The following is a 26,915-nucleotide window of genomic DNA, read 5'->3' as shown; positions in this document are numbered from 1 at the left end:
GGCTCCACACCCAGCATAAAACCCAATGTGGGGCTTTAACTCATGACCCTGAGATCAAGACCTGAGCCAAGATCAAGAGTCAGACACTTAACTGAGCCACCTAGGTGCCCCGAAGAAAGAAATGTTTAAATATTTGTTATTTTTAACTATATTCAAGTTAAAGGTATATCCTAATAACTTCTTTCTTAAACTAATCATGTAACCTTTTAATTGATTTTGGGAGTTTACTTCAAACTGCTATTTCTAACAACTTTGAATCTCAGATCATTTTCTGTTAGTAACATTATGGACGTTAACAGAAATATTAGGAACAGTTTGACTATTTTAAATTACTATGTATCAAAGGATTTAGCAGAGTAACACAGAATAAACAGAAATAACAGTATATATTAATATGCAAATTATGAGTATATTTCATTAAAATACCATGATTCTGCATTTAAGTTTGTAAGATATAGTAAGCCAAGGGTAACATCTATCTAGTATCTATCTTGCTGATTAACTCCAAAATGTAGAAAAAAAAACAAGCAAAATGTAAAGCAAATATATTCAAAAATATCTTGTTATACTGTATAGTTTTTAGATACATTCATATAAATGATTTTGTAATTTTAATACCTAAAGAACTAGACATTAGGTTTATCATTTATCCTTTGTACACTAAATATGTACTTTTTTTAACTAGAATTTTTTAAAAGCAAGCATTTGAAATTTTTTATTTTACTCAAGTGTGGAAAAAGGAAAGATGTGGGAAGAATTTATACCAAAAGGTATATTTTAGTCATGGGGAAGGGGAGGTGGGGAGTGAATTACAGAAAACATTCACTTTCTCTGTTGTACTTTATGAATCATTTTAACTTTTACAACGATCATGTATTACGTTTGCATAGGGGAAAAAATAAAAATTTTAAAAAGTCAAAATTGGCAAGGAAATAAATACATTCCCTGTTCAAATATGACTATGGATGAAATTCAAACAAAGATGCCTCTCCACATTGACTTTCCTCATTGTTTAACAGGCCAGACTCACCTGTGCCTTGAGGCTTTAATAGTTGCACTCCCTCTTCCTGGGAATGACTGCTCCCAATTCTTCACCCTGATTCTGGCTTACTTCTCACACATATCCTCCTTGAGAAGACCTTCCCTGATCATTCTATCTAAAATTGTCCTACATTATTGCCAGCTCCACTACACCAATGCCCATACATATACCCTGCTTTATTTTTTCTTTTTGTTTCCACCCAGTTGCCCCATCCCCCCCACCACCCTCCCCTTCAGCAACCCTCAGTTTGTTTCCTATGTTTAAGAGTCTCTTACGGTTTGTCTCCCTCTCTGATTTCATCTTGTTTTATTTTTCCCTCCTTTCCCCCATGATCCTCTGTTTTGTTTCTTAAATTCCACATATGAGTGAGATCACATGGTAATTGTCTTTCTCTGACTTATTTCGCTTAGCATAATGCCCTCTAGTTCCATCCATGTCATTGCAAATGGCAAGATTTCATTCTTTTTGATGGCTGAGTAGTATTCCATACATACCACATCTTAAACCATCTGTTGATGGACATCTGGGCTCTTTCCATAGCTGGCTATTGTGGATATTGCTACTATAAACACTGGGTTGCAGGTGCCCCTTTGGATCATTACATTTGTATCTATGGGGTAAATACCTAGTAGTGCAACTGCTGGGTTGTAGGGTAGCTCTATTTTCAACTTTTTGAGGAACCTCCATACTGTTTTCCAGAGTGGCTGCACCAGCTTGTATTCCCACCAACAGTGTAGGAGGGTTCCCCTTTCTCTGCATCTCTGCATCCTTGCCAACATCTGTCATTTCCTGACTTGTTAATTTTCCTGCTTTATTTTTCTTTACAGCACTTAGCATTAACTGACTTTCTATCATGATTTGGTTTACTTATATATTGTCTGGCTTCCACAAAGAAATATAAGCTTTATGAGAGCAGGCACTCTGTCTTACTCACTGTTGTATTTCCTACACCTAAAATAGTTGCTGGCACTAGACATTCAAAAAATACTCACTAAAGAAATGAGTGATTCGTCTCCAAGGAGTTAATAGATTTTTGTTCCCAGTATCAGACCCAATAAAAGAGTCTGCATTTCCTCGAAGCCATGTTATTGAATTCAACATTGGATTTTTACTAAAAATCTTAAATTAAAAAATAATTAAGATATTTTAAGCAACATCCTGCTAATACTTAAGAATTATAATTATTGTTCTAATACTGTATTACTATTAGTAAATAATCATTTAAAGATGGTCGAAAATTTGCTTGATTAAAAAAATGAGAGTATCTTTGAAGTTCTGAGATTGCCTTAAAACACAAAACTGCCATATGACAACAGAAGGTGCTATGTATTACTAATATTAAAAGCCTTCCAAAAAAACACATTACCTCAAGTTTAAGCATCTCCATTAGAAAGCAGAAAAAAATAATAATAAAATGATGGATGAAAGGTGGAAGACAAGAATGACAAAAGCACACAATGAACATACAATACAAATGTCCAAACATATTACTAAATCTAATCTCTGATATTTGCATACTTTTAAAGGATATTTAAGTACTCTCTTTAATAACTATGCATAAGTATAATCATTTTTATTCCATCTTTATAAATATTTTAGCTTTTAAAATGAGTTTAAAATGAGTTTATTTGGAATACAAATAAGATTCTTAAAAGATCATTTCCATTAAAGACCACGTCAAATATAAGTTGATTATAGCTTTGATATTTTCAATAATGTAAATTTTTTTAAATAATACTTTTTTAACCCTTAAATCCTCAATTTCTGATCCAAACATAGCTATTTATATAAAGCATTTTCAAATGCTTTAGAATGAGTTATTTTTCTAAAATATCTAGACCAAAAAAAAAAAAAACTCAATGAATTCATAAGGTATATGTAAATGAAAGTAATGGAACATAAGAACATACTTAATAATATACGTTAGATTATATGTCTTCAGTCTCAATTAGAAATACCAAATAAATCATTACATTTTTAGCTCCTTTAATTCCTTTTAATGTATTTTGTCTTAGATACCAATATTTAGGTTCAGTAAAGTAGTAATATATAAAATAAATTTTTTCATTAAGTGTTACAATCCACCAACAAATTTGAGAATAAGTAGGATTGAAATTTAATAAATTAGTAAAATACATGTCATATTTAAAAAGTAAGCAGAAGCTAAAAACAAATGGAGTTACAAACAAATGCAATGGAATATCTAGACATTAATTTTTAATATGAAAATGGTATGAAGCACAATTCAAAAGTATTTTAAGTAGTACTCAATATAAATATTACAACATACAATATGGCAAAATATAAAAAGTAATAACAGTAAGTATTAGGTCAAGATTAATAGCACAAATTTACTTATAAGGCAATCATCAGACCACCCAAAATGAGAGAGAAAATGACAGGGAAAGACTGCAGGCTTTGGAGACCTGAGTTCTAGTACTAGCTTCCGTACATGAGGTGCATAAACTTAAGTTATTTACCTTCACTAAACCTCAGATTCCTTCAATATAAAACAAACATATTACTTCATTTACAGGTTAAAAGAAACAAATGAGACCATGTATTTAAAGTATCTGGCATATTATCCAAAACCTAGTGGAGCTCAAAAAGTTAAGAGTCTGTTTCCAATAATAATATTACTCTGACTCTTATGCTACCATTTCCTGAAGTTGGAAATTACACTTCAGTATAATGTGAGGTCTTAATCATTACAAGCCTATTAGTTAACTAAATAGGAAGTAAATACTATCCTTGTTTTACTAAAAATATGATGAAATGTTAAGTCGCTATTCAGCAAGAATAAATCTATTTTAAAACTTATTTCAAAACATTTAAAAAAGAAAAATTTTATGAAAATGTGAAAGAAGACATGAAGAATGGATTTCTATGCCATTTTTCTTTTCCAGAAACATCTTTCCGAGAGAAAAAAAAAAATCATTGTTTCCCACAATCACCCTTGTTGACAGAAGGAAAGTACAGGAAGACACTAAATCCTTTTCTCCCAAATCTTATATAACTCTAGTTATACTTCAAGTGACCTCCTCATAACATATAAAGATAATTTAATCTACGTGAATAAAAATGCAAATTTATAAAAATCCTCCATATTAATTATCAAATAAAATATTACTCAGAAATATTTTCCCACATGTATTTTTCCCAAAATGCAAGTAAATAAATAAATTTCTTCTCCCTGTTCAAATTCTACCTAACAAGTAAACATATAACTCCATAATTCTCAGCTGGAAAATGTCAGAGAGGATTGCACTTTAAAATAGATATATCAAAAAAGTGCCATAATTGTGATTCAATTTTAGTCATCCTATTACATTTGTTTGGAAATTTCAAATAACATTAAAGGAATTTTTTTAATCAAAATAGAATATAATTTTTTAAAAATTAGAGAAATACTAGTGGGCAGGCAGATTTAATCAAAGTAATTCTTACTGAAGCACAGAAATAAATGACTCAATTCACCCAAATTCAAGTGTTTCTGCTTTCACATTATCTGAATGGGATTCCTCCTCATGAGACTTCTTTGATTCAGCATCTCCTTGATTCCATATTAGAAGCTTTTAACTGGCTTCAATAAGTTCATGAACTCCCTGAAATTGTTTTAAAAACTGTGGAGTTATAAGTCACTGGGCTACAAAGATCACTTTTAGGAAATCTGCACCTGAAGTTCTTAAGTTTTAAAGTCTGAAGTACTAAGCATCATAAAGCTTCACATGCCTATGCATATTATAACCATAAACTTTCCTCCCACTGATAAAATTTAGGAGGAAGAAAGAGAAAGGATGACATGGTTATCTATAATATTTATACTCCATAGCTCATTATGTTACTAATTATGAATAGAGTGCCTTTTAGATCACTAGCTTTAAAACTCCAAGAAAGAAATGCAAACTGAAATGTCACTATAACTCAACTTTTTAAACTGAAAATACAAAAAAACAGAGGTCCACATCACATAAGGGCGCTTAAGAACTACAAATACTTAATGGAATCTTAATAGATAAAAAGATATCCTCTATAGTACAGTAAAAGGGAAAAAGGCTAGCATTTTTTAAGCAAATATATTTATTGCATATCCTAGAACTTGTCATATACTGACATATTATATATCTCAAAGATTTACAGGCCAACGTCAAGTCATGTGATAAATGGTAGAAGGAACTGAAAATGTTTATTCTGGAAGAGAAAGAACTCAGTAAATATGAACTGTCTTCAAATATCTCATGTGGAAAAAAGGAATAATTTATTCCGTGTAATTCCTAAGGAGAACTGGAACCTGTACATGTAAATTACAGGAAAACAAATGTCAACAGAATGACTGACTTATAAATAAACATGCACCCCCTATACCACCTAGCAAGAGTTGGGGATCATTTATCAGATGCTATAAAGGGGAGTCCTGGATGGAGTGTTAGACTAGTTGACTTTTAAGATTTCTTTCAACAACATAATTCAATAATTGATAACTGAGAAGCCTACTAGAAAATAAGTTTTTCCTAAATATTTTTTCTGAACAACATTGGTAATACAATTGTAAAAAACGAAATCATACTTCCTTTACCCCTACCAAACTGAGAAAACTCAATTACCACTTATTGACTAGCTTGGATCAAATTTAACTTTAAGTATCATCTCCCTGCAATATATATCATTTATTAAATAAAACAGTACTCTTATACAAACATTCTTCTCTAAATGTCCAGCTTCGTAAAGCGAAGTTAAATATTGTCTCTCAAATTAGACTGACTATATACAAATACCATTCGGAGCAAATGAGAGTCAAATACTGTTTTGATAGATCACTCAGAAAAATCTCACAGGTTGGCTTTAATCATAGTATACAATAAACAAGTTAACAACAATCACATTTAGGCATACTGAACTTATTTACCTCTGAGTTAGCATATTCTGCCTGTAACTTTTTGCACTCATCTTTGAGTTTTTCAGATTCTTTCTCACGTTCCAAGGTCATGTTATCCATTAGTGTTTGAACTTGCACCAGTTCTTTCTTTAGCACAGCAACATCTTCTATACCAGGTCTCTGAAGCTGTAGAGCACATTTTCATTAAAAGTTACAGTGAAAAACTAAAAGAATACACATTTTTATATGGTTTTACTACAAAGAAATCAAAATGAAAATAATCTTTGATATCAATTATTGGACTGCAAACATTGACCACTGGTATCTTTCCCCCAACAAGCCTCTCCTCTTCCTTATATGTCCTATTTAATAGTATTACCACTCAAGGCACAAAATAGCAAATTCACAATTATCCTTGGCGCTTTATTTGCTTTCCTTTCCTTCACAAACTACACCCAATGGTCATAACAATCACTTGATAAATGTCACATTTTGTAGCATAAATTTTCTATCCTAGGAAACTGGTAATAAAAGTAAAGGAGCAGATGTAAACATAATTAGGGTTTGTTGCAGGCTGGATATGGTTGATTTTATTGATATATTTATTGAGTGCTAAATAAAGGACAGAAAGGAGTCAAGGACAGATTCAAGGTTGTTACACCTTAGGAGACTGTTGAAGATGTATAATACCAATAACAGAAACACAGCTGAGGAGGAAATATGATGACCTGATGTTACACTTGAATTTGAAATGAAAGCCAGAAATGCAATCAGAACTATCCTAAAAGTAGGTGGATTTATAAAACCATAGTACAGGGAAAGGTCAGGATCAGAGATGCAGATATGAAAAGCAAAAAGACAGATAATATTAAGATAGAAACAACAAAAATGTTAAACAAAAGATAAATATTAAGATAGAAACACAAAAATATTAAGGTAATAAATTTTGCATCCTAGATTCCATTTCTATGTAAAAAAAATTCTATTAGTGTATGTGTAGAAGATAGAACTATAGGAAATTTTTATTTCCTCCATTTTAGGCAAGCTATACTTTCAAAATTTTTTCATCAGAGTATATATTTCATTTTTAATTTAGAAAATTATAAAAGTACATTCCAATAAATGGTTTCTAAATTACCAGTTCAGTCTTCAGATCTTGAATTATAGTTGTTTCTTTGTTTAATTCTTCTGTCAGATGTGTTACTTTTTGTTCAGCAGCTTCTCGAAGACTCCTTTCTTCATCATATTTTGACTTTATATCTAATTGAAGATAGTTATATAAATATTAGTTTTATGACATTAACTCTAGGAAAGGACAGTTTTATAAATTCCTATATATTATACAGCTTTATAGATTCCTATATGTTACACAATGCATATCTACATATCATTCATTCAAATTCATTCCTTAGATAATCATAAATAAATACAATACACTTTAACTTCTGATTACATGAAATGATGAACTTAAAATAATCAAATGTTTTTGTCTACATAAATTCCATACAGCATAGCACTACTAATTAGCATGTTAATGTACACTTAATCATATATTTTACCTAAAAGCATGTAATTTTTTAAAAAAGTAATTGACAGCATAACCAAATGTTAAATCTATACTATACTATATTGTAACTTTTTCCAAATGTTGTTATTCCATAAGCATACCCCCCAAAAAATTCATCTTCTCTAAATTTCAAGAATTCTACAGAGAAAATCAGTCCTTTGAAAGGAGGTAAGAGGACAAACAAAATAATTTATACAGCAACTCTATTATTAAATTCCAGTAATCACCACCATAGTCTATAACAAATGTCTTATCACACTAAAATACAATACACTAAAATACAGTCAATGCCTTATTTCTAGGATATATAATGGCAAAAAGGTAACAAGACATACACTAGCTAAAAAAATCTGATTCAATTCACCTGCAATTTCAGTGGCAAGTTGGGCTGCTTTCTGTTCAAATAAGTCTTTCATTTGCTTAATATTAAAATTTTCTGTTTGGGCCTCTTCTAATTGTTGTTCCAAAGACTGTAGTTCTATAAAAAAGTATCACAGTTATTCAAATACATAATTAATGCTAATTACATTTCCTAAATTGTTATTACTTATATCCTAATCATTATAGTAAAGACAATCAACATGAAAAAAAGACAATCAACATGAGTCTACCAACCAGTTACAAATAGAGTATGCCAACATTTCAAGAATTAAGCATATCTAATTCATTTAAGCCACAAGTCATAATTTATAAGCATATAAAACAAATGAAAGGAATATTTAGCATCATGCCCAAATAATCCATAAATATTTGTTTCAAGATTATTTTGATGTCACGTTTCAGTTATTTTCCTATAACCATCAACTAACCAAAAAGGAATATATTCTGCCTCTCTAAATAAAATGTATTATAATGAGAAATGAAGTTAGAAATGGTTTAAAATCAAGGTCTTATATAAAATAAAGAATCAATTAAAATACGCAGTCAACTCCTAATACTTTATTCTCATAAATAGATTTCAGAGGGAAAGTAAATAGAACGGCTAACCTCAAAATATAATCTTGATTATTCATTGAGCATTCCTCCAGTTAAGGTCAATTACAAAGATGTTAGTTTCATCATTTTATTCCAAGAGTTAGAAAGAGTACATCACTCTTTAAAATAGGTTTAACTTTTCATTAAACTGTATTCATGTAATATTCCAGAAGCTTATTTATAACTACAGAATATAATGAACTATGAAAACACTAAGATTTTTTGTTGACTGATTAAATTATGAAGTTCACAGGTAATACTCTAAACCTAAAATATGACTATTATCATCACTGTTTTAGAGCCAGAAAGTATAACCACAACACAAATTTATGTAGCAGACATCAGAGAAAAGGTAAAAAGTAAAAAAGAAGAATGAGCAAGGAGAAAAAGAAAAATGAAAAAATAATCTGCTTTAAGTAAAGTTACCTGCTGATGAGTCAGCCACCAATCCATCAGGTTTAGACTCCTCAGTGAAAACAAGACATAAACAAACACATTAAAAGGAAAAGACAATTCTATTACCATTGCCAAAGTGAAAAAAAGTTCAAAAAGCCACATTCTATGAGGGAAGTAGCAAGATTTTGATAAAATTTTGGCCTGTTCACAATCTTCCAGATCTCTAAAGTACCCTTAGGCAGACTGGCATAACGATCTAACTGCCGTTATTGGTTCTAAGAATTTTTTTATGTTAATATAAAGTTATTACGGGTCTTAGATAGCATCTTAAATTCCATAAATTCAGTAAATATATATATTTTTTTAATGTGGGCTCCACTCTGGGCTTGAACTCACGACCCTGAGATCAAGACCTGAGCTGAGATCAAGAGTTGGATACTTAACCAACTGAGCCACCCAGACACACCAGGAAAGATTTAAAAATAACATAAATCATTATAATTATAAACATAGATTCTAAAGCCAATACTTGAGTCAGCAGATAAAATTCATAATCTTCTAGAGGCACCTAGATGGCCCAGTCAGTTAAGCGTCGGACTCTTGGTTTTGGCTCAGCTCATGATCTCAGGGTCCCATGTCAGGCTCCTTGCTCAGCAGGGAGTCAGCTCAAGATTTTCCCTCTGCCCCTCCTCCCAACTCCTGCTCACTCTCTCTTTCTCTCTCTCTCTCTCTAAAATAAATAAGTAAATCTTCAAAAAAGTAAAAAAGATTCAATCCTATAACATATAAAAATTTGCATAAGCTAAAATATGCCATGGAGCTATCATTACTAAAAAGTTTGGCATTAAAAGCACAAATTTTTAATTCAGGATTATAAATCATCTTCTTAAAAAGCAGAAATAAAGAATATATTCCATAAGGTTTAATTTATTATGTGCATTAGGAATAAAACACTATACTGCCTAGTCGTTTTCACATTCTAAAAAACTATACATATCTGAAAGAGTTTAATAAGACATCTCATAGTATATCTGATTTATTTTCCTATACATTAGATTTAGACATACTGGTTGCTAAGAATCATCAATATTTTAAATACATTTTCCCCAAAAGTAAATTTCCTACACCAAGGCAATTTCACCTTGCACTGTGGAGAAATTATTTAATTTATTAAATGTGAAACAGTCATCTCAAATGTAGGAAACAGTTTCCTCTATTTTCAGGTACAAAAAATAATATAGCACATGTTTCATGAATTATTAATGGCATGTATGTAAAACATGAGTAAATGAACTGTAAATATTGTAGATTACTAAAAATTTCTTTCCTACCTCAAATTCAGAAGCTGAGTAGTAATAAGACTGATATCTTACTATCAATTTATTTGGGTTTTTTTCTAGTCCAAATGACAATTTTTGGTGAAAAAACAAAAAGGCAAAAAGGGGTCACCTGGGTGGCTCAGTCAGTTAAGCGGCTGCCCGGCTCAGGTCACGATGTCAGAGTCCTGAGGATCAAGACCCACATCAGGCTCCCTACCCAGTGGGAAGTCTGCTTCTCCCTCTCCCTTTGCTGCTCCCCCTGCTTGTGCTCTCTCTCTCTTAATAAAATCTTTAAAAAAAAAAAAAAAAAAAGACTGAGAGTCACAATGTACTAATATGCAAAGGGATCACTAATTACTTTATAAAAATATTAGAACTATTGTTGAAGGATATCAACTTTATTCTTACAAATGAAAACTATTTGGTAAAATTCATTCACAAAAGCCAATATTATCTTATTTTTTTTAAGATTTTATTTATTTATTTGAGAGAGAGAAAGAGAGATCACAAGTAGGAGGAAGGGTTTGAGGGAGAAGAAGGTTCCCCTTGAGCAGGGAGCCTGATGCGGGACTTGAACCCAGGACCCTGGGATCATGACCCAAGCCCAAAGCTGACACTTAACCGAATGAGCCACCCAGGTGCCCCAAAAGCCAGTATAATTTTAATATAGAAATCATAATTGGTTAAGACATTTATTTAGAAAATACATTGAACTATGTATCAACAGAATCTCACTCCAAAGTAACCACTTTTCATACCAATGCTTTTGGGTTTTTTTCTATGTATTATTTTTATATAAAACTGTGTATGTGTGTGTACACATGTACATAAATATTTTTATTCTGTTTTTTAAAACCTAATATTGGCTTAAAAAAATACCTTAAAATTGTTAAATACAACCATTCCCCCACATTTTCACACTCTGCATTAATGTAAACAAAAAAGTTAATAATAGTTCTTTCCCTACTAGTAGACAATTTAGTGATTTCCGGTTTGTCACAACACAAATGGTCTGAAGAGTTTCACTACTATCTGAACCTATAGTTTTTAACAATTTAGGTATATTGTCAGAAAATCAGAATAATGCAGCCTGGTATAAAAAAACAATCCACAGGTAACTGATTCTTAATGGAGCATCTTTAAGAAATTACATATTAGCTTCCCAATTATTTATTTGCATTCATTAGAATTACAAAGGATATACACTATAGGCGATTAAATACAGGTAAACAAATTAGAAGAAGTTATTTATTTCAGGCCACTTACTTACAAAATGCTTATTTTCAACAATGAAAATAAACAATACACACACTTCAAGTATTTAAAAGCATTTACTTGCTGCTGCAGCCCTTGAAATTTTTCTAATTCTTTCTTTAATTCTTCTGAGTACCATTTTTCTTCCTAAGGAAAAAAAATTTTTTTATTTAGTAAATTTCAAAAGATTTATTATCTGAAACATTGAAAATAAACAAATATAATCATTTTTATTGTTACCTTAAGTGAAGCCTGAAGGTCTTGGACCTCTTGTCTAAGTAGTGTTATATCATCTCTAAACATAAATTGGGGAAAAAAGGAATTAATAGTTAATGTCCTCTAACAACCTGGTCTCAATAAATCATGGCTAGTGACTGTATATTAATATTCTAGTTTTCTCAATTAAAAAAAAACGCTTTAGAATTTTACATATAAAATTTTATGTATAACCCTTAGAAAAATAATTATATTCTGAAAGCTCACTGTTTATAAATGGAAAAATGCCTTATCACAGAAATGATATAATCAAGTGCCTGAGCCAGAAACAAAGTATCTCACATTAATTTATCAATAATAAGGATCAATAGCTTCCTACTGCAGTTAGCATAAAATCTGAACTCATTAACAAGGATTATACAATCTGTACAGTATAGTCCCTGCCTTAACACTCTCCTCCTCATGCACCCAGCTCAGGCAACACTGGCTTCTTTCTTTTTTTTTTTTAAAGATTTTATTGATTTATTTGACAGAGAGAGAGATAGAGCAGGAACACAAGCAGGGGGAGAGGGAGAGGGAGAAGCAGGCTTCCCACAGAGCAGGGAGCCAGACGTGGGGCTCGACCCCAGGACCCTGGGATCATGACCTGAGCCGAAGGCAGACGCTTAACGACTGAGCCACCCAGGCGCCCCAACACTGGCTTCTTTCTGTCCCTTGAGTCCTGCCAAACCTTCTCACATTCTACTCTCCTTACCTAAGAGTCAGTCTGACAAAGAATGGTGAGCACACTACTCAAAGCCCTAACACAGGAAAGAGATAATATCACATGCATTCATAACAGTATATACTTCAGAGTGATTGTACTGTACCGCTTCAGAGCAAGAGCCTCTCCTCCATGACCTGAGTCATTACCAGCATCATGAACTACCTCATAGTGTTTGAAAAGTTCATCAGCAGATCCAAGGGATTTCATACACTGGGGACATATGAAACCCTATAGAAAGAGGCAGAAAAAGGTTACAAAATTGTGTTTAATACCGTAAGACAGCAATTTGTACATTATGAAATACAGTCAAATGTTACACCAATGGTGCCATTAGTAGACCATAATTTATGACGTTAAGCCCAAATTCTGGTATTGTGTAAAGGTACATCACCATCTATTCTGGTTGAAGTTTACAAAATATAAAGAAAGCCCTTACAACCATCTTTTAGGTTGAATAAATGTATGGCTAGAGTACAGAATTCTAATCTGAGAAGTTAGTTCTGATCTAGAAACCTACTTGAGAAGATCCTCCATCATACCCTCTCTCTCTTTCTAGATATCCCCCTTAGTAAAATAATATCTATCCCAATCTATTTCATAGGAATGATAACAAAAAAATTAAAAACATAAAGTATTATGATCAGTGAGGAAAAAGGTAATATAGTAAATAACTTGTAATTACCACGGAATATCTACAATGATTAAGAAGTATTGTAGTCAGTAAATTCCTTGCTAACTTAATCTGATTAATACTATAAAAGCCTAAAGTTAATAGTCTCATAAAATACTAAATACTTATAAATAATCTTAGAATTATATGGCTATGGCATAGAGGTCCTGCATGAATATTCCCTCAATGGCCTAGTCACTCTGATGCCTGGACACCTCTCACTCTATACAACTCTACTGACATTTTCAACTACTCCAACTTACCTATGTCCCTGAACACACCATGGTATCCACATTTCTGGGCCTTTGCATATACTGCTTTTTCCCTCCAGCACAATCTTAGTAGCTTGTCAAGTTTCTACATTCACTATAATACACAATACACTGAAGCTTTTCATCCATGTTTCCCTAATGGCTAGTGTAGTATTTTTGAACATACTCTATATTTTCTATATTGATTATTTATTTAATAAAATATGACTAAAATAAAATAAAATAACAACCAGCTGGCTCAAACATTAGAGCATGCAACTCTTGAACTCAGGGTCATGAGTTCAAGCCCCACATTGGGTATGGAGCCTACTTTAAAAATAAATAAATAATAAAAATATGAGTGAACCCGACAGGGCAGAATTTGGCAAAAAAAAAAAAAAAAAATGGAAGCGGGGTGCCTGGGTGGCTCATTAGGTTAAGCGTCTGCCTTCGGCTCAGGTCATGATCCCAGAATCTTGGGCTCAAGTCCCACAGCAGGCTCCCTGAGTCAGCTTCTCCCTCTCCCTTTGCCCCTCATCCCTGCTCGTTCTCTCTCCCTCTCTCTCTCAAATAAATAAAAATCTTTATTGGGGCACCTGAGTGGCTCAGTCATTAAGCATCTGCCTTCGGCTCAGGTCATGATCCCAGGGTCCTGGGATTGAGCCCCGCATCAGGTTCCTCAGCAGGAAGCCCGCTTCTCCCTCTCCCACTCCCCCTGCTTGTGTTCCCTCTCTCGCTGTCTCTCTCTGTCAAATAAATAAATAAAAAATCTTAAAAAAAAATAAAAAATAAAAATCTTTATTAAAAAAAAAACAGAAGAGCTTTAACAACTTGCAGATTATAAAACTTTCCAAGGGATAGCCTGAGTGAAGTAATAAATACTCTTAAAAAGTAAAAACTAAAAAATAAATAAAAACTCCTCCTTCGCTGGGTGCTACCCAAACAGCATATCATCACTTCTCATTTATGTACATTGTGTGGCAAAATCAAGGCTCGTTGAGTACTGGGTATACTGATATGTAGATAAACATTACCAGACAATGGTATAATACAAGTAGATATAAAGAACTACAGGAACACATGAAAAGAGGAATCTAACTCTGCCTGTGGCAGGAGTTAAGGCTTTACAAAAAATACACAGATATACTCATATATATTATGTATATGTATATATACACTAGACATTGGGCACTGGAATTAGGTACTAAAGAATGAGTAGCAGTTACTTATCAGAAATAAAGGCATTCTAACAAAGCTATGGAAAGAGGTTTGAAACCCAGTCATGCTGCATTTGGGAAACAGAGGTGTGTCCTGATCACAGAGCCAGAGTGAAGGGCAGGGGCACAGGTAAATGAATTCAATGATCTCCTATGAAACTCCTGAAATGAACCAAGATAGTAGTACTAATGATGTACCTTGGGACATCTGAATGATGCCATTAGGCTGCAGAGATACTTGATGCTCAGCACTGTCTTTTAAATGAATAAATGTTCCCAGCCTATGTGCTAATCTAGTTGATGTTATGCTCTTTCTTCAAAACCATCTATTATCTACCATCATGTTTCATAATGGCTCCACATTATGCTTAATTTGGCATTCTTATAACTTCTACCCAGTAACTTATAATCAACGTGCCTTTAGTGCAATAGTACATCAACCCCTATACTAGTTAGCCTGTCATGTCTCTTTTGCGTCTCAGCTTCTACTAGTAACTAGAAGGCAAATTATAGAATGTTCCTCAGAGAATCCACATACCAATTACACTATTTAATCTTTACAACTTTGGCTTATTGACTACTGTCTCTACTTCCAGATTTTGGCTCTAGATACCTAAGGATTCAAGAAAGCTAATGATCACATTAAGGTATGCCATACCTTCTTAAAGCTTCTAAATACTACCAGGTTAATACTCTAGAAAGAACTGAATCATCCCTAAAGAGAAATTTTTAAGAAATTCAGTTATATATATTTAATTATAGAAATACTTCACCTAAGTGAATTCTCCATATGATTCACCTAAGTGAATTTCCCATGCTTAAATAACACTTTAATTTTGGGACATTTCTGATAAAAATAAATCTTTCTAAAATACATATACTTTCTCATCTTCTTAAATAGATGATATTAAACTATCATTTGATGTCTCATAGGCGTAAGTATTCATCACTGAATGGGTGAGTTCTACTCTACTAATTCTAGCCTCTTTAATTTCCGTACCCACATTTTATAGTTTTTTCCTACATCCTGTTTTGACTTTCCACAGTCATTTCTTAAAACTATTCATGTGCTATATCTAATAATGCTAGCCTGATATAGATGGGAAGGATAAAGAAAAAAGTTTATTAAAACCACATCACCCATTTAAAACGATAGTAACATAAGCTCAGAGTGAATATATGAGGAATGCCTCATGAATAGAGTACATGATCTTTGGTTCATGGACCTTGTAATACCAATTCTGGATAGTAAGAGACTGGTTTCTCTATTTTTTCTCAACAAAGTAAACTAGACCAATAACTTCCACAAAAATGCTGTTGGTAAACAATAAAACACTAAAAACAGCCAGCTACATTTATTTCCCTTAATCATTCCAAATTTCTCACCAACTTCCAAACACATACACACACACAGACACACAAACACAAACACACAGTGTACTTAAGATTAAAAACAGTAAGTCCAAATGACACTACAGACAAAGGGCTGATATCCAAGATCTATAAAGAACTTCTCAAATTCAACATCCAAAAAACAAATAATCAAGTCAAAAAATGGGCAGAAGACATGAACAGACACTTCTGAAAAGGAGACATACAAATGGCTAATTGACACATGAAAAAATGTTCATCATCATTAGCCATCAGGGAAATTCAAATCAAAACCACACTGAGATACCACCTTATACCAGTTAGAATGGCAAAAATTGACAAGGCAAGAAACAACAAATGTTGGACAGGTTGTGGAGAAAGGGGAACCCTCTTACAGCCACTTTGGAAAACAGTGTGGAGTTTCCTCAAAAAATTAAAAATAGAGCTACCCTATGACCCAGCAATTGCACTACTAGGTATTTACCCCAAAGACACAGATGTAGTGAAAAGAAGGGCCATAAGCACCCCAATGTTCATAGCAGCAATGTCTGCAATAGCCAAACTGTGGAAAGAGCCAAGATGCCCTTCAACAGAAGAATGGATTAAAGATGTGGTCCATATATACAATGGAATATTACTCAGCCATCAGAAAGGATGAATATACTTTTACTTCAACATGAATGGGACTGGAGGAGATCATGCTATGTGAAATAAGTCAAACAGAGAAAGTCAATTATCATATCGTTTCACTTATTTGTGGAACATAAGGAATAGCCTGGAGGACATTAGGAGAAGGAAGGGAAAAATGAAGGGGGAGAAGTCGGAGGGGGAGACGAGCCATGAGAGACTATAGACTCTGAGAAACAAACTGAGGGTTTTAGAGGGGAGGGGGGTGGAGGGCTGGGTTAGCCCAGTGATGGGTATTAGGAGGGCATGTATTGCATGGAGCACTGGGTGTTATACAAAAACAATGAATCATGGAACACCACATCAAAAACTAATAATGTACTGTATGGTGACTAACATAACATAATAAAATAAAATAAAATTTAAAAATAAATAAAAACAGTAAGTCTCTTACTCTTAGATTTCAGTTATTTCTAATCCTTTCTCAGATACACTGCAGCTAAGAATTTACCTTAACTTGATACTTATGGTATACCTGTTATACCAAGTGTTCTTTCAATTAAAAAGAACGTTCTTATTTAAGTGACAAGTAGGTGATATTGGGTCTTTTCATTTGGGTTAACCCATAAAGAAGAAAAGTTCACACAGATGTTCTGAAAGGAAGACAACTGGTAAAATGTTAAGGAGAGCTCTAAGAATCTTTTATACCTTTCTTGCTTGCACCAGTCAGCTAGTTTAACTGGTGTCCTCCTATAATGCACCCATTTTCCCCATCACCCTAGAAAATGTCTGGTTTAACTGTTTCCCAGTGAAGTTTTTCTGGGGTTCCCCTCAACTTAAGTCACCACTGCACTCTTTTTGCAAATAGTATTTATCACAGAAATTTCCTGGGATAGAGATGGTATCTTATTTACCTTTTTATCTCCTTTACTTACCAAAATACATGGTGCATAAGAAATACTCTATTAATATGCTAAATAAGTGAATGTTTGGTGAAATCCTTTTCTTATATATATAATTGCCAGACAGAAAAACAAACATCTTTTTTTTTCTTTCTGGGTATAAAAAGTTTCCTTCTTTTGTAGGATTTGCAAAAGAATGGGGGGGAAAGACACGTTTCTTTTTGTTTTTAGAATATTGCAGTAATTTTCAAGAAAACAGATATATCCAGATCATCTAAGAAACTTTTCCCAGCCTGCAAATGGGCAATAGGTCCCCTCACCGGCTTCCACCCTTAGCCTTAGATATACACACTCCAACACACTACAGAGAAACATTTGGGTGATCCACTACTAATGATGAGTATGTGCCATTCTGTCACCTTCCTCAAGTCCAGGGTGTCAAAACAGACTGAAACAATGGTAGATCCAGGTTCTAATGCCCTATATATTCTCAAATAAAGAGAGTAACAATTAATATGCAAAGTCCTTTTTCTATATAAGAGTAAAGCATTGTAACCTAAAGCATTTTAAAACATTCATTAGCATTAACTAAACAATAAAGATATAACTTACAGATGTTGAAATCAAATATCATTCACTTTATATTTCAAATTTCATAGCAAAATTTATACAAAAATATTAACTTAAACTTTTATATTTGTTTACAGATTCACAAAAAGACAGCTGCAGAGGGTAACAGCAACCAACCCCACTTCCCAAGAGCCTGTTTTTCTTATTGAACCTTCTTTTAAGCATGCGTAATTAAAGCAATCCATATTCCCTTTGTAGCATAAAAAGTTAAGCAACACCGAGGAAAGGAAAAACAAAGCTATTTTGAGCAACCCATAACCAAGCTGCTAAAGCAAAATATACAGGACCCACAGAAACACTGGAGTCATTAAGAAGTTCATGTCCCCTTGTTTCATTTTCAGCGTGCACTTGCTGGTAATGCTCTGACAAATCAATAGCAGTTATACATCTTTTAATACATAATGGACAGATGAAACCCTGTGAAATAACAACTTTTAGGAGGATATACATAAAAAGTTATTTATAAATCAAAATAAAGACAACACAATGGGAAAATAATTAATATATCTCTTTTTAGTATATGTAAGGGAAATTTCATGTAGTAACTATATACAAAAGGGAAAGATCTATCCAAAGACTAAAAGTAGCTTCCAGGGCGCCTGGGTGGCTCAGTTGGTTAAGCGACTGCCTTCGACTCAGGTCATGATCCTGGAGTCCCAGGATCGAGTCCCGCATTGGGCTCCCTGCTCAACGGGGGGTCTGCTTCTCCCTCTGCCCTCTTCCCTTTCGTTCTCTCTGTCTCTCATTCTCTCTCAAATAAATAAATAAAATCTTTAAAAAAATAAAATAAAATAAAAGTAGCTTCCATCCTTATGCTGGAAATTCCTATTGGTTCAATTTTATTATAGTTACCAGTTGCTTTAGTTGGAATATTACTCTTTTTGTTTAGGACACTTTGTCCTTATTTATCTGAGAGCCATTACTGGCAAGTTAGCTTTTATTTTAGATGAAGAAATGACTGACAGTTACAACAAATAGTTTTATGTGACTTAATATTCTCAACAAAAAAAGTTCTTATAATGAAAGCAATTTTTAATCTTCACCATATTCCACTAGCCTAAGATCCCATTTTTGCCCACACCCATAATTCCCAATAGGGGACACTTCCTTCTAAATTCATGAACCAAATAAAACCATTTTAAATCAATCTCCCTAATTTCCTATACCTAACAATATCTATATTTTAAAATGTGGGCTGTCACACTGATCTATGGTTTAAAGTAAATAAAATGAAAACTGTAGTGAAGGACAATAGGTTATAAACGCCTTGAGTTTTTGTGTCAAAAACAGATGTGGATTTGAGATTCAACCAGTGCTGACTATATGACCTTAAGGAAATCGCTTTACTTCGCTAAATGTCGATTTCCTCATCTATGAAATGGGGCTAATGTTAGCACCTACTCCTCTAGAGTTATTGTGCAGTGCATAAGAGGCTTAGTGTAGTACCTGTAAGTGTTCAGTAAATATTCTGTCATTAGAGATATGGTTAGAGAGGAAAGAAAATGAAGCCAGGAAAGGCTGAAAGACTAGAAGAAAAGACAGGAATTAAAAATCTGAAATATTCAGCAAGGCCAAAGAAGTAGTAAGAATATGAGAAAGTTTTTGAGAGGATAGGTAGTGTGGTAAGGAATGGGAACATTTGGTTTTAACATCTCAAGTCAAACTATTTTGCCCAATAATAAGGTGGAAGGTACTGCCATGAACTTAAAAAGCTAGAAAAGAATTAATAAAGATCACTGGCATTGCAAACATTAAGAACTGGGAGGCTAGATGTTCCTTGAGTCCACTCATGTCACTTAGGATAACAGCAAAGGAGACAATGACCATAAAGAAAGTCCCAAAGTGGGAGGCAAGGCAGAGTAGCAGTTAAGAGCTAGGCTTGGGGGCGCCTGGGTGGCTCAGTCGGTTAAGCGACTGCCTTCGGCTCAGGTCATGATCCTGGAGTCCCGGGATCGAGTCCCGCATCGGGCTCCCTGCTCAGCAGGGAGTCTGCTTCTCCCTCTGACCCTCCCGCCTCTCATGCTCTCTCTATCTCATTCTCTCTCTCAAATAAATAAATAAAATCTTTAAAAAAAAAAAAAAAAGAGCTAGGCTTGGGCTTGAATCCTAGATTCACACCACTCTTAGTAGCTTATAGGACCTTCAGTTTCCTCATCTGTGAAATGGGGTAACAGTAACACCTTCACAAGGCGGGGGAGGGGGGTCCTCCTGAGAATTAAGTGAGATAATAGATGCAAAGTGTTTATTATAGCATCTGATACAAATAAAACATTCAATACATGTTAGTTATCATTAATATCATTATTCCTTTTGTTAACCTTTAAAGGAGATTACTCAGGGGATGAAAGTGAGAAACATAAATTCTTTTTGTTTTACTGATGAAAGAATTATGTTCAGGCAACCACAGTCCAAAGTGCTGGAACTACAGAATAATAATTACAGAATAATAATTACTTAAAAGAATGCATTATTGCATTTTTTTACCATGATAGCTTTATGCTGCCTCTCACTTTTCTGGTTTCTTCACTGTAAGCTTCCACATATAATCATTTAATCATTCATTCAAAAAGTATGTACTGAGTGTGATTACTGTGTTCCAGCCATTATGCTCTGGTGCTAAGATCACAATGGTAAAATAAGGCAAAATCCCATCCTCAGGAAGCTTACAGGCTTCTTGAAAAAGTTATGAAAGAAAATAATTACATTTTAGACCACTAATCAGAAAATCCTTGGGACGCCTGGGTGGCTCAGTCAGTTAAGCGTCTGCCTTCGGCTCAGGTCATGATCCCAGGGTCCTGGGATCGAGTCCCGCATCGGGCTCCCTGCTCCGCGGGGAGCCTGCTTCTCCCTCTGCCTCTGTCTCTCTCTCTGTCTCTCATGAATAAATAAATAAAATCTTAAAAAAAAAAAAATCATTAAAGAAAATCCTATTAGAACTTCGAAATATATTTAGAACCCTAAGACCTCACTGTTACCACTCTGATCCAAGCCACTCCCACACTGCACATGGATCACTGCACTAGCCTTCCAACAGTCTCTCTGCTTCTAGCCTTACCCCCACTAACAGTTTATTTTCCATACAGCAAGAATGTATCCTATAAAATGTAAATAAATTTTGTCACTTCCTTAGTCAAAACTCTCCAAGGGCTTCCCATCTCACCAGGAGTAAAAAACCCAAGTCTGCACAAAGGCCTATAAGGCAGGCCTATAAGGCCCTGCATGAGGTAGGCCTGATCACCTCACAGATCCAATCTCTCCTCACTCACGGCACTGGAGCCACACTAGCCTCCCTGCTGCTTTTCCACTCACTAGGAAGGCTCCCACCTCAGAGACTTTCTACTTGTTCCACATTAATAGAAGACAGTTGTTCCAGAAACCCACATGATTCATTTCCTCACTTCCTTCAGTTCTTCCTGAGCTATTCCCTTCTCAAAGAGGTCTTCCCTGACAATCCTATTTGAAATTGCAACCACCCAGAACACTTTCTATGCTTCTTCCCTACTTTATTTTTCTCAATAACACCAACTGTTTCCCTCTGTCCATTTTTAGACATTTTGGGTTTTTTGCCTATTTCCACCTACTAGAATATAAGCTCTACCATGACAAAAATTTTTTACTATTTTACTGACTGCCATATCTCCAGCAAACAGAACAGTGTCTGACAACAATACATATTGGATAAATTAATGAGTCTCAGAATAATAATCATTACCAAAAGGATAGAAAATATAATTCCCCAGAAGCACATGGAAGAAAATTCTATTCCACACGTGAGTCAAGTAAAGTTTACTGAAAAAGTAATTATCTGTAATGAGACCTAAAGGATAATCTGATGTTAACCAGGCAAAAAAGTAAAAGAGCAGGTAAGGCATGGGGATCAGCATACAGAAGTCCAGAGATAAGAACAAACTTGGCACACCCTAAAAGCAGGAGTTCTGTATGCCTGGATCAAAGAGCATAAAGAAATACAATACATATATACTATGGTCAATTGATTTATCACAAAAGGGAAAATTTAATTCAATGGGGAAAGGTAACATTTTCAACAAATGGTACTGAAACAACCATATACAGAACTGGTTTCCATAACCATATGAAAAAAAATGAACCTCAACCACTATCTCATACCATACACAATATTTTAAAATAAATCATAGACTTAAATATATACACTAAAATGATTTTGTTTTTAACATCAGAGGTAAGCATAGTAGAAAGTCTTTGCAATCTTGGGGTAGGCAAAAAACATTGTAGAAGGACCCAAAAAGCACTAACCATAAGAGAAAAGGCTGACAAACTGGACTTTAACAAAATTAAAAACTTCTCTTTGAAAGACACCATTAACAAAATGAAAAGCAAGCCACAGACTGAGAAAAAATATACATATCACATATATCTGATTGTGGTGTAAAATCAAAAATTAAGGCCCAATATTACACACCGCTTTGTCAACTGGTGATGGGAGAACTTCAGATGGCCTAACTGCAAGTTCCCTTCCCACTCTGCTCCCACAGACAGCATCCTCTACTCAAACAACCCTCCTCCTGGAGCGCCTGACTGGCTCGGTCCATAGAGCACACGACTCTTGATCTCAGGGTTGTGAGTTCCAGCCCCAAGTCAGATGTAGAGATTAGTTAAAAAATAAAATCTTGGGGTGCCTGAGTGGCTCAGTCGTTAAGCGTCTGCCTTCGGCTCAGGTCATGATCCCAGGGTCCTGGGATCGAGCCCCGCATCGGGCTTCCTGCTCAGTGGGAAGCCTGCTTCTCCCTCTCACACTCCCCCTGCTCATGTTCCCTCTCTCACTGTCTCTCTGTCAAATAAATAAATAAAATCTTTAAAAGAAAAAAAATCTTAAAAAAAAAACAAAAACAAAAAACCCTCCTCTTCACAGAGCCTGCTTATCCCTCAGTAGCAGGTTTCAGTTCCCTGCCAGCCCATAGAATAATTCAAACAAGCCAATCATAATCTCCTACAGGAACCAAGGGGCGGGCACCTCACCCTCTTGATAACCATAAACCCTGCCTCTCACAGTCCATGGTTGTTCGTTTTGTTCCCAAGTTCAATCCTCATATGGCCCTTCAAGGCATACAGTGTCCTCCTGGGCCATGACTATATGGGACTAACAAACTGCTACTGATTTCAACCTGTCCAGTGTCAGGTTAATTTTATATTCAGCCATCCCTTTAAGCCTAAAGACAGGAATCCTTCCTTAACCAATAGGGTAAATAGGAGGCAATCAAAATACTAACAAAGGACTTGTACCCAGATTAGATAAAAAAAAAAACTCTTACAGTTCAATAATAAAAAGATAAACAATCCAACTTTTTAAATGGTCAGATTTCCAGTTACAGACAAAATGGAATAGATACACTTTTCCCAATTTCTCCTAAGTACACCTAACATCCCTAGACATTATATATAAAACAAACACAAGAAAATTCTGAAAGCTGACGAGAAGGCAGACCAGCTAAGCATCTCAGGATCCAAGGACTGACACAGTGATAAATACTTCAGGTTTTCTTTTGCCTCATATATTCCAGACTGGATATTGGAGAAGCTGGCAAACCTTCAGTGAGCACTTAGAAAAAAAAGCCTGCCCTCTCTACCCAAAGGACCAGGAAAATGCAGGTTATCATTGAGTAGTTTCAGTGGGTACTAAGAACGGAACACAGACTAGAAAGGAATAAAAAGTGAACAAAGATGTTTGCTGCTGGCAATACATTATACTAAATAGTCTGAACAACCGCCCTGATGACAACAACTAAAGAATATAAAAACATGGGGGCCCCTCAGTGGTTCAGTCGGTTAAGTGTCAGACTCTTGATTTTGGCTCAGGTCATGATCTCAGAGTCCTGAGATCCAGCCCCCCACATCAGGCTAAGCGCTCAGAGGGGAGTCTGCTTGATATTCTCTCTCTCCATCTCCCTCTGCCCCTCCCCCCACTGTGTTCCCTCTCTCTCTCTTTTTCAAATAAATAAATCTTTTTAAAAATATTTTTTTAAAGATTTTATTTATTTCAGAGAGAGAATGAGAGAGTGCGAGGTTGGGGGGGAGCTAAAGGGGGAGGGTAGAGGGGGTTGGGAGGCGGATAAGCAAACTCTGCACTGAGCAAGGAGCCTGACATGGAGCTCAATCCCAGGAACCTGAGATCACGACCTGAGACCGAGAGTCAGATGCTTAACTGACTGAGCCACCCAGGTGCCCCAATAAATAAATCTTAAATATATATATATATATATATATATATATATATATATATATATAAATCATTATTACATTATGTATTATACATATTATATGTTTGGTATAAACTGAACATGTATCCTCAAAACTCTTACATTGAAATCCTAACCCTCAAAGTAATGGTATTAGGAGGTGGGGCTTTGGGGGGTGATTAGGTCATAAGGGTGGAGCCCTCATGAATGAGATTAGTGCCCTTATAAAAGAAATCTCAGACAGCTCTCTTGCCCCTTCAGCCATATGAGGATGGCCTTCTATAAGCCAGGAAGCAGGCCCTCACCAGAACAGAATCTGCCTTGATCTTGGACTTCCCAGCCTCTAGAGCTCCGAGAAATGTTTGTCACTCAGTCTATAGTACTTTTGTTACAACAGCCCATACTAAGACAATATTATATATATTATTATATATAACAAAATATAAAATATGACATAAATAAACCAAGGTATTGCTTTAACTTCTATTTCTTTAAAGTCGTAGACACCAGGGTGCCTGGGTGGCTCAGTCAGTTAATCACCTGACTCTTGATCTCAGCTCAGGTCTTGATCTCAGGGTAATGAGTTCAAGCCCTAAAAAATAAATTAATTTAAAAAAAAATAAAGTCATGCAGACCATATTTCAAATTCCACACAGACAGCTGCTAAGGGGACAAAGTTCAAAGCTAGAATTTGTTCAAAGTGGGATGCCAAACTTAAAGTAAAAGGGAAACAAACCTGAGAGACTGACAGACAGACAGAGATATCATCCAAGACACTGACAAGTATGTACCCTAGCAGTGGGCATATGAATGTCTAGAGCAGTATTTGTATGCCAATAGGAATAATTCATGACATACGTAAAAACTAAAGTGGCAGGAGGGAGAGAGAATAAGACAAGAATGTGGACGAGAAGGGAATCCAGAGCACAAGAGAAAGGACTGAAATCTGATAGGAAAAGGGAAATGTCTTCCATGTATTAAAGTAAGAGAATAAAGGTGCAAATAGCTTTGGTATCAAAACGAAGACATTCGCCTAATAGCTCCTATTTTCTCAGTGATACAGAAGGTGCCTGAGGGAAGGTGGGATAGGGTAAGACACATGAGAGATTTGAGGATAAAGAAGAGAGTAAAACTGTATCAGAGAGTAGGAAAATGATGCTAATAAGAAAATACAGCAGGATTACCAGACACTGAGCAGTCTCACTACCCATTGGATTTTTTTTTTTTTTTTTTTGTCTAAGGACAACAGTAAAACTTGCTCTTAATAAAGTTCAACTGATACTTTTCTCCTCACTCTCATGGATAGTCTTGTTAGATCTTGTCATGGTTAATATCCATATACATGAAATCAGATGGCCAGAAAGAGACAAAACAGGGAGATGAATGGATAGAGAGACAAATCCAGAAATACACAAGACAGAGACTCACCAAGAGGTGCAGAAGGGGGAACACAGTAAAGAGGACTGGGAAGGCAATACAATTGGACCCAGAAAGGGGCAACTGACAGAAACTGTCAGAGCAGAATGTGAGTACGTCAATATCTTAGGGACAATATTATTGGTGGTTTTTATGCCCTTCTCTTTCCTTTTCCCCTTTTTCTATAATGAGCAAATATTGTTTGTTAAAAACTATAATAATAAAGCAACTACTAAGGCTGACTTCTCCAAAAATTTGAGTTCTTTCTTAGATTTATCTACTTTCCCCATTAATTTTTAATCAACTATGAAAGATAAAAGTTCTTACAAAGTTGTAAATGAAGATAGCAAATAATGTATAAACTTTATAGATAACCTAATTTTTCATTAGCTCAGCAGTTCATGACAGTGTAAACACTAATTGGTAATTTTTACAAACAGATTTTAAACTCTTCCATAAGTTGAGATGACATTAGCATTGAAGACAAATTAACAATATTAATTTTCAGTCTTAATAAACACTTTCTCAGTCTTACAACTAAACACCAGGATTTTTTTACAAGTGTGATTCAAAAGTCACATTCCAGTTTGTAAGAAGAAAGACAACCTTTCCTACAAAAGTTTAAATTACTGACCATTACTCCAAACATCTGCTCATTTTCCCTTAAATAATACCAAATTTTATTGCCAAATTATTATTTCCATACCTCTGAAGAGCTTTCATTATTGACATCCACTGTGTTTATAGGAGCTGCTGATGAATCTAAATCAGAACCTTGAGAGCCAACTCTCCCAGGAGTCTGAAACACAGAGAGAAAAAAAAAATCAAAATAGATATTAACAATATATTCATAAACTATTTAACAACCTAAACAGTAATCAGGGCTAGCCTTACATATAAAAGTAGGTGTCCTTGCAATAAAAATAACAGTACTAGCAGCTATCCTTTATTGAAGACTGTGCCTAATACTGTATCAAGATCTCTGTACGCATTCTCTCATTTTTAGTCTTTTTAAATTGATAAAAAGCTTATTTTTGTATATAAAGTGCCTATAGTCTTCAACTCACTTTCACAGAACATTTTATTTAATTATAATGACATCTCTGAGAGAAGCAGGGTACATGTTACCTCTATAGATGAGAAAACAGATTCAAAATGGCTAAAAGACTTCTCAGGATTGTGCTGTTAACAAAAATCAGAAAGAA

At 34.5% G+C, this 26,915-nt stretch overlaps 1 protein-coding gene across 5 annotated transcripts in view; it reads right to left on the bottom strand.

Annotated features, from left to right (window-relative positions):
• The window catches only part of EEA1 (early endosome antigen 1), a 128,034-nt gene that overhangs the window by 73,159 nt on the left and 27,960 nt on the right, over positions 1 to 26,915 (bottom strand). For 3 of the 5 annotated variants that reach the window (XM_045872863.3, XM_064590796.1, XM_064590798.1), the window contains exons 2-9: positions 26,417 to 26,509; positions 12,515 to 12,639; positions 11,670 to 11,724; positions 11,511 to 11,576; positions 8,887 to 8,926; positions 7,850 to 7,963; positions 7,057 to 7,178; positions 5,949 to 6,104 (exon numbers count right to left, since the gene is read on the bottom strand). In XM_045872863.3, coding sequence (XP_045728819.1) covers positions 5,949 to 6,104; positions 7,057 to 7,178; positions 7,850 to 7,963; positions 8,887 to 8,926; positions 11,511 to 11,576; positions 11,670 to 11,724; positions 12,515 to 12,639; positions 26,417 to 26,509 — 771 coding nt within the window. Of the gene's footprint in view, positions 1 to 5,948; positions 6,105 to 7,056; positions 7,179 to 7,849; positions 7,964 to 8,886; positions 8,927 to 11,510; positions 11,577 to 11,669; positions 11,725 to 12,514; positions 12,640 to 26,416; positions 26,510 to 26,915 lie in introns of those variants that run through there. The other 2 variants (XM_064590795.1, XM_064590797.1) reach the window with 2 other exon arrangements.

Source organism: Mirounga angustirostris, unplaced genomic scaffold (genome assembly GCF_029215605.1).
Source record: "Mirounga angustirostris isolate CCGP_5_RB_7025 unplaced genomic scaffold, mMirAng1.0.hap1 SCAF_5, whole genome shotgun sequence".
NCBI classification, from domain to species: Eukaryota; Metazoa; Chordata; class Mammalia; order Carnivora; family Phocidae; genus Mirounga; species Mirounga angustirostris.
The sequence above is the reverse complement of the archived record's forward strand: the minus strand, read 5'-3'. Positions and strand labels throughout refer to the sequence as shown.